The sequence below is a fragment of the Physeter macrocephalus genome, chromosome 21, assembly GCF_002837175.3.
Source record: "Physeter macrocephalus isolate SW-GA chromosome 21, ASM283717v5, whole genome shotgun sequence".
In the NCBI taxonomy this organism is placed as follows: domain Eukaryota; kingdom Metazoa; phylum Chordata; class Mammalia; order Artiodactyla; family Physeteridae; genus Physeter; species Physeter macrocephalus.
Window position 1 is genome coordinate 89,105,823 of NC_041234.1, and position 9,746 is coordinate 89,115,568.

General features: G+C 33.4%; 1 protein-coding gene across 1 annotated transcript in view; it reads left to right on the forward strand.

Moving 5' to 3' along the window:
• The window catches only part of HTR2C (5-hydroxytryptamine receptor 2C), a 120,086-nt gene that overhangs the window by 70,934 nt on the left and 39,406 nt on the right, over window positions 1-9,746 (forward strand). Inside the window, exon 3 of the mRNA XM_024128117.2 lies at window positions 7,745-7,945. Within this exon, the coding sequence (XP_023983885.1) occupies window positions 7,745-7,945 (201 nt within the window). The remainder of the gene's footprint in view (window positions 1-7,744; window positions 7,946-9,746) is intronic.

Here is a 9,746-nt window from a genome sequence, read left to right on the forward strand (position 1 = left end):
GTTGTTACGTCTCCTTTTTCATTTCTAATTCTATTGATTTGAGTCTTCTCCCTTTTATTCTTGATGAGTCTGGCTAATGGTTTATCAATTTTATTTATCTTCTCAAAGAACCAGCTTTTAGTTTTATTGATCTTTGCTATTGTTTCCTTCATTTCTTTTTCATTTATTTCTGATCTGATCTTTATGATTTCTTTCCTTCTGCTAAATTTGGGGTTTTTTTGTTCTTCTTTCTCTAGTTGCTTTAGGTGCAAAGTTAGGTTGTTTATACGAGATGTTTCCTGTTTCTTAAGGTAGGATTGTATTGCTATAAACTTCCCTCTTAGAACTGCTTTTGCTGTATCCCATAGGTTTTGGGTCGTCGTGTCTCCATTGTCATTTGTTTCTAAGTATTTTTTGATTTCCTCTTTGTTTTCTTCAGTGATCACTTCGTTATTAAGTAGTGTATTGTTTAGCCTCCATGTGTTTGTATTTTTTATAGATCTTTTCCTGTAATTGATATCTAGTCTCATAGCGTTGTGGTCGGAGAAGATACTTGATACGATTTCAATTTTCTTAAATTTACCATGGCTAGATTTGTGACCCAAGATATGGTCTATCCTGGAGAATGTTGCATGAGCACTTGAGAAAAATGTGTATTCTGTTGTTTTTGGATGGAATGTCCTATAAATATCAATTAAGTCCATCTTGTGTAATGTATCATTTAAAGCTTGTGTTTCCTTATTAATTTTCTGTTGGATGATCTGTCCATTCGTGTAAGTGAGGCATTAAAGTTGCCCACTATTATTGTGTTACTGTCAATTTCTTCTTTTATAGCTGTTAGCATTAGCCTTATGTATTGTGGTGCTCCTATGCTGGGTGCATATATATTTATAACTGTTATATCTTCTTCTTAGATTGATCCCTTGATCATTATGTAGTGTCCTTCCTTGTCTCTTGTAACATTCCTTATTTTAAAGTCTGTTTTGCCTGATATGAGTATTGCTACTCCAGCTTTCTTTTGATTTCCATTTTCATGGAATATCTTTTTCCATCCCTGCGCTTTCAGTATGTATGTGTCCGTAGGTCTGAAGTGGGCCTCTTGTAGACAGCATATATAAGGGCCTTGTTTTTGTATCCATTCAGCAAACCTGTGTCTTTTGATTGGAGCATTTAATCCATTCACATTTAAGGTAATTATTAATATGTATATTCCTATTACCATTTTCTTAATTGTTTTTGGTTTGTTTTTGTAAGTCCTTTTCTTCTCTTGTGTTTCCACTTAGATAAGTTCCATTAGCATTTGTTGGTGAGCTGGTTTGGTGGTGCTGAATTCTCTTAGCTTTTGCTTGTCTGTAAAGCTTTTGATTTCTCTGTTGAATCTGAATTAGATCCTTGCTGGGTAGAGTAATCTTGGTTGCAGTTTCTTCCCTTTCATAACTTTACATATATCGTGCCATTCCCTTCTGGCTTGCAGCGTTTCTTCTGAGAAATCAGCGTTAACCTTATGGGAGTTCCCTTATACGTTATTTGTCATTTTTCCCTTGTTGCTTTTAATAATTTTTCTTTGTCTTTATTTTTGTCAGTTTGATTACTTTGTGTCTTGGCATATTTCTCTTTGGGTTTATCCTGCCTGGGACTTTCTGTGCTTCCTCGACTTGGGTGGTTATTTCCTTTCCCATGTTAGGGAAGTTTTCAACTGTAAACTCTTCAAATATTTTCTCAGGTCCTTTCTCTCTCTCTTCGCCTTCTGGGACCTCTATGATGTGAATGTTGGTACGTTTACTGTTGTCCCAGAGGTCTCTTAAGCTATCTTCATTTCTTTTCTTTTTTCTTTATTCTGTTCCGTGGAAGTGAAGTCCACCATTTTGTTTTCCAGGTCACTTAACCATTCTTCTGCCTCAGTTATTCTGCTATTGATTCCTTCTAGTGTATTTTTCATTTCAGCTATTGTATTGTTCACCTCTGTTTGTTCTTTAATTCTTCTAGGTGTTTTTTCTTTAATTTTCTAGGTCTTTGTTAAACTTTTCTTGCATTTCTCGATCTTTGCCTCCATTCTTTTTTCCAAGGTCCTGGATCATCTTCACTATCATTATGCTGAATTCTTTTTTTGGAAGGTGGCCTATCTCCACTTCATTTAGTTGTTTTTCTCGGGTTTTATCTTGTTCTTTCATCTGGTACATAGTCTTCTCCCTTCTCATTTTGTCTATCTTTCTGTGAATGTGGTTTTCATTCCACAGGCTGCAGGATTGTAGTTCTTCTTGCTTCTGCTGTCTGCCTTAAGGGGTGCACGTATCTTTTTGATTTATGGTTTTCTCCAGGTATATGCCCCGGATTGGGATTGCTGGAACATATGGTAGTTCCATTTTTAGTTTTTTGAGGAATCTCCAGACTGTTCTCCATAGTGGTTTTACCAATTTACATTCCCACCAGCAGTGTAGGAGGGTTATTTTTTCTCCACACCCTCTCCAGCATTTATTATGTGTAGACATTTTGATGATGGCCTTTCTGACTGGTGTGTAGTTGTGATTTGCATTTCTCTAATAATTAGTGATGGTGAGCATCTTTTCATGAGTTTCTTGCCCATCTGTATGTATCCCCGGAGAAACGTCTATTTAGGTCTTCTGCCCATTTTTTGATTGGGTTGTTTGTTTTATTGATATTGAGCTGCATGAGCTGTTTGTATATTTTTTACAAGTTTTCTTTCTTTCTGAAGAACGTCCTTAAAAATTTTTAAAGTAAGTCTCCTAGCAACCAATCTCTTAGTTTCCCCTCCTATGAAAATCTCTTTCTTTCACATTTATTCTCTGAAGATATTTTCACTGAATATAAAATTCTGAATTGTGATTATACTGCCTTCTGGCCTCTGATGAGTCATTTTTCTCAGCTGCTTAAAAAGTTTTTTCTTTATCTTTTGTTTTCACCAGATTATTATGTGTCTAGGCATGATTTTATTTGAGTTTAACCATTTGGGTTTTGCAGAACTTCTTAAATCTGTAAATTTATTTTTCATCAAATATGGAATATTTTAGTTATTTCTTCAAATGGTTTTTTTCTGTATCAATCTCTCCTCTCCTCAGATTCCAATGGCATAAATGTTAGATGCATACATATGTCCCATAGATCCTTACTGTGTTTATTTATTTTTAATTTTTTCTCATTCTTGTTCAGTTTGGATAATTTCTGTTGATCTGCATTCAGTTTTAATGATTCTTCATCTACCATATCCATTCTTCTATTGAGCCCACCTGGTGATTTTTTTTCTTTCAGATTTTTTCTGCAGCTCTAAACTCCTCATTTGGTTCTTTTCATAGGTTCTATTTCTTATTTGAGAAGTCCTCTTTCTGTTAATTTCAACAACATCCACCCTTTTTTTCACTGAGTATGGTTATGGTAGCTGCTTCAAAGGCTTTGTAAAGACTGTCCTGTCCAATTTTTAAATTTAATGTAATTGAAACGTATTTAATGCATTACTGTTTACAATAATTGCTGTTAAGTTTTTGTATGTTATCAAATTTAAGGAGATTCCCTTTATCTCAATATAATTAAAGTTTTAGTTGGGAATGGCTCCTGTGTTTTATCAAGTTATTCTTAAAAATCTATTAAAAGATCATAAAAGTTCTTTACAGATGTTAATATAAGGGATTATATTGGCAGATTTTTATGATATTAAATTACCATTGCATTTCTGGAATAAGTTTTGTTTTACTGTAATGTATTTTTCATTTTACTCTTTGCTGGATTCTTTTTGTGAACATTTTGTTTGTAATTTTGAATCTATATCAATGAATGCTATTTGTCTCTAGTCTTATTTTTTCAGTATTTTGTAAGTTTTGATATTGACACTGTATTATTTTATGAAATGAATTACAGAATTCTTAAAACTTTTTTGTGGTTATTCATCTTTTCATATGTGTTAACTTAAAGACATCAATTATAACTTCTTTATTTCCATTCTAGCTTTGGGATTGCTTTACAGTCCAACATTTCCACATTCCTTAATTATATTATCAGAATATTGGATAATTATTATTTTTTTCTGTGATGGGATTATAATCTGCAGGGTGGGGATATTCCTTTATACACTTAACAAATATTTATTGAGTGCCTACTTTGTGCAAGGCAAAGCTTGTCTCCATTATTTCATAGAAATAAAGCCCTTGTATTTTTTCATTTGCACAAATGAACTGAAATTTTACAATGTCTATTATTCAGTCTTTGCCATTATTTTCAATATTGGTGGGGATGCCTGTGATTTTTGGAGTTACTAAGGCTGACGTAATCTTTGAATGAATGACTGAATGTAGGAGAATGTCTTATGAAACACTACACAATTTTTATCTCTGAAAACAAGATTTAATCTCATTCAACTAATTGACCTCCCCCATGGAAATTATGCTATATGGCCTTTTTGCTATGCAACTTCCACAAAACTTTTCGCATATTTCTTGTCTGGAATGCGCCTGATCACATAAATTTATCTAAAGAAAATACACTTTAATTCCATTGAGACAACTTGAAAAATCCATTTGTCTGCTTAACAAGACAAATATGAAAACTAAATTTTCACTGAAATTCTAAATATTTTGAATTAACAGGTCTGTAGTGAAATCCAGGAAGGAATATATTTAATAAGAATCTTAGGGGATAATTGTGATCAGCCATAATTGTACGTCTTGTATGTTTGGAAGTAGACTTCTTGAAAACCCTGTACAAGGAATATTGTCCTCTATTATAAAAGCAATTGAATTTATTATTCAATAAGAAATAGTGTATGGTGACAGGAGGTACCTTAGTGTTCAGGAAAAGGTGTCAGATTTGGAGCAAAATTCTTTACTCACACTGTAGACTTGAACAAGTCTGAAACTTTGAGACACATTTTCCTCACACTGTAGGATAACAGAACTGACACTACAGAATTTTTTGTGTTGTATGGAATATAACTAAAAATGAAGTACCTAACTAACACTGTGCTTGGTATATGACAGGTACTGTACAATAGCTATTGTCATTTTTGCCATTATTAAATATGTAACTGCTGAGAACTGACCAGATAGTGTATTGACTTTGCAGAGTGGATATGTATCCTCATGAGGCTATATATTGGCACACGGTGATGTTGGGTTTAGAGTGAGGTTATGATCTGTTGAGGGGGGTGTATTCTTTTATACATTTAACAAATATTTATTTAGTGCCTACTTCGTGCCATGCATTGACCTAAGCATTATGAATAAAACAGTAGAAAAATAAAACAGATAACAATATTGACCCACTGCATCTTATATTCCAGTGGTTATGGCCACAAACCACATAATGGCAGTCAGGTAATACTTGTGTATTTGAAACACAATTTGAAAAATAATTTTTGCAAGTCAAACAGTTCGAGAATACCCAAACCCTCAACACAATCAGTTTCTGGGTGGATACAATCTGAGGAGATTACAAGATAACGATGAACAGAAATGAACATTCATTTTCATTTTCAACATTCTTCTAAACATTTTTGTTTAGAAGAATTTTTAATAATGTCTTTGATTTCTTTGCTGTGCTCCTTGAATTCCAATGGTTGTTAGTTACACCTCTGGTATGACCAAGTACTGAACCAACCTTCCTGCAGATAAAAACTATCAACTCTAAACATAATACAAAAACAGCTATCTAAAGGTACTGGAGAAAAACCTAAAACAGAAAGATTCTGGAGAGTCTCAAGACTTGGAAGAAGAGAACAGCACTGGTTGAGTTTCCAAATTTCATGACTTACAGCCGAAGAGGAAGATGCAGTCTACGTCAGGTCAAGTGCCTAAACCTCCAAAAAATCTGCAGTTATTGTAGCCCAAAGAAACTGAGGACAGAGTTTGAGGAAATCTCAAAGCTGAAAGTCGAGGGAGCATATAGGAAAGGGTAGAGATAGAGGGAACCATAGATTCTTCTCTGAGGAACCATAAACTCGGCTTAAATCTCTAGCTGACCTCTGAACCATACATGTCTGGGGCAAAATCAAATTTCCTGAGTTGCCAAATTATAAAATTCAAAATATTCAAGTTTCATCAAAGGTAAGAGGAATGCAAAGAAACTAGAAAGTATGGCCCATTCACAGGAAAAAAAAAATTAATAGAAAATGATCCTGAAGAAGGCTAGGCATTAGACTTACTAGACAAAGACTTTAAATCAACTCTCTCAAAAATGCTCAGAGAGCCAAAGGAAACCGCGGACAAAGAACTAAAGGAAACCAGAATTTTGTCTCAACAAATCAAGAATAGCAATAAAGAATAAAGAATAGCAATAGCAATAGCAATAAAGAAAAGCAAGAAAGCAATAAACCTTCCAACAAGACAAGTCCTGGACCAGATGGCTTCACTGGTCAAATTTTATCAATTATTTAAAGAAGAACTAATACCAATACTTTTCAAACTCCTACAAAATAAAAGATTAGGAAACATTTGTAACTCATTCTATGAGACCAGCATTATCCAGATACCAAAGTCAGATAATGACATCACAGGAAAAGACAATTATAGACCAATATCACTTATGAATATAGATGCAAAAATCCTCAACAAAATGCTAGCAAACTAAATTCAGCATCATATTATACACCGTGACCAAGTGTGACTTATCCCAAGAATGAAAGGTGGTTCAGCATATAAAAAATCAATTAATGTAATGCATCACATTAATAGAATGAAGGTAAGAAAACCACACAATCATCTCAATTGATGTAGAAAAAGCATTTAACAAAATCTATCTCTCTTTCATCATTAAAAACACACAACATACTAGGAATAAAAGGAAACTTCCTCAACATGATAAAAGGCATGTATGAAAAACCCACAGCTAACATATCCTACTCAATAATGAAAGATTATTCTTTAAGATCAGGAGAAAGACAAGATATATGCATTCACTACTTATATTCAACATTGCACTGGAAATTCTATCTAGAGAAATCAAGTGAAAGAAAATAAAAGACAGAGGAAAATTGGAAAAGAAAAAATAAAATTACATCTCTTTGCAGATGACATGATCTTACATATGGAATATCCTAAAGAACCCACACACAAAAATATAGATCTAATAAATGAATTCAGCAGAGTTGAAGGATTCAAGATTAATACATGAAAATTAGGTATAGTTCTAAACAAGAGCAATGAGCAATCCATAAAGGAAATTAAGAAAATTTCATTTATGAGAGCATGCAAAAAAATTTCAACTGATAAGAGCATAAGCCATAGAAAAGAATGAAGTACTGATAGAAGCTACAAAATGAATGAACCTCAAAAAGAAAGAAACCAGACACAAAAGGTCACCTATTGTATGATTCCATTTATATAAAATAACCAGATTAGCTAAATTCAAGAGACAAAAAGCAGATAAGAAATTGTCAGGGGCTGGGGGAGGGTGGCAAAAATGGAGAGTGACTGCCTAATGGGTAGTGGTTTCCTTCTGCAATGATGAAATGTTTTGGAACTAGAAAAAGGTGATGGTTGCATAATGTTGGAATGGACTAAATGCCTCTAGATTGTACACTTTAAAGTGATTAATTTTATAATATGTAAATTTTGCCTCAATAAAAAATAATGTATGTAACACTGAAGGCATTATCATCATCATCATCATCATATGATTACTAGGGAAAACAATGTTTACCAAATTTCACTTTCTTTTATAAACTTAGATTATGAGAAGAAAAAATAAGTAGACTAAATTTAAAACTACAGTTGGTATAATTTACATAACATGTTCTTGTCTTCTCTCTGTTCTCTTTCAGATTATGTCTGGCCATTACCTAGATATTTGTGCCCCGTCTGGATTTCTTTAGATGTTTTATTTTCTACAGCGTCCATCATGCACCTCTGCGCTATTTCGCTGGATCGGTATGTAGCAATACGTAATCCTATTGAGCATAGCCGTTTCAATTCACGGACTAAGGCCATCATGAAGATTGCTATTGTTTGGGCAATTTCTTTAGGTAATTAACTTTCCTGGCCAGTAGAATTGCAGTGGCTATGCTCAATACTTTCGGATTATGTACTGTGAACAACGTACAGACGTCGACTGGTAACATTTGCGTTTAATCGGGATTCTTCTATTTAATAATTATTCTTAACCTATTTATCTGATATTTAGGTTAACAATAATGTAAGAAATGTAAACTATATAAATATGCAAATGTAGTTTCCATTTATACTGCTAAATTATTTTGTGTCAAAAATGCCAATGAATTCTGCAACACAGACACATAACCTTTGAGATAATTAAAAAGATTTGAAGATGACAAAGATATATGGTAAAATCTAAATTTTTAAAATGCAGCTTTTAAATCTTAGAAGAGATCAATCTATGCCAGAATATTAATCTTAAAAATATTTTTATTCTAATTCTATATCTTCAGTGGAAAAATTTATAGTGCAATACAAATCTTCACAAAGTAAACATGTCAAAATTTATGCTGTTAATCAACCTAAAATATACTATTTCCCCTTCATTTTTAAATACCTCCTTGAATTCTGGTTATACAGAAACAAAAACATCTATTGGTCTCTTTAAAGATTTGGGGGAGATTAAAGGGAGAGAAATGATCATCTTACTGCTTTTATTTAAAATATTCATGCTCAACAATACTAATATTCAAGTCACAAAATTTAACCAACTGGAATATAAGGGATTTTACAATCCATTTTTTCCTTTTTTTTCTCCTCCAGTTGGAACGTACATTTAGTGTCTCATTAAATAATTCCTCTTCAAAGTTATGTTTCTGTAAAAGATTGTGATAAATTTTACAAGATCAAGATGTCTTTACTGATATCATGTAAAGATTGTGACTCTGGGTTCATTGATAAAATAAATTTAAGTTTTAAGATTGTTCTATTATAGGTGAATGCACACACACACACACACACACACACACACACACACACACACACACCCCTTCGGATAAAAAGCAATGAAATTTCTCCAAGAAAAAAAAGTGAATGTATATACACAATTTGACCTACATATTCAAGGACTTACACATTTTACCCTCTCCATCATGAAGATCTTCTCTAGAAAGATGCCAGTTCTTACCGTGTTTACAAAGGAAACACACAGCTATATTAAATCAGAATATTAAAAGCATCACCTTCTAACAATTGCAGACTGGGTAATTTGGACTGCCTCTTATGCTAAATACAACAAAAATATGGGGAAAATACTATAAGCATTGAGAAGCTAGTAAGAAAATCTACAAACAATAAATGCTGGAGAGGGTGTGGAGAAAAGGGAACCCTCTTGCACTGTTGGTGGGAATGTAAATTGATACAGCCACTATGGAGAACAGTATGGAGGTTCCTTAAAAAAATAAAAATAAAACTACCATACGACCCAGCAATCTCACTACTGGGCATACACCCTAAGAAAACCATAATTCAAGAAGAGTCATGTACCACAATGTTCATTGCATCTCTATTTATAATAGCCAAGACATGGAAGCAACCTAAGTGTCCATCGACAGATGAATGGATAAAGACGATGTGGTACATATATATAATGGAATACTACTCAGCCATAAAAAGAAATGAAAATTGAGTTATTTGTAGTGAGGTGGATGGACCTAGAGTCTGTCATATAGAGTGAAGTAAGTCAGAAAGAGAAAAACAAATACCGCATGCTAACACATGTATATGGAATCTAAAAAAGAAAAAAATGTCATGAAGAGCCTAGGGGTAGGACGGGAATAAAGACACAGACCTACTAGAGCATGGACTTGAGGACACGGGGAGGGGGCAGGG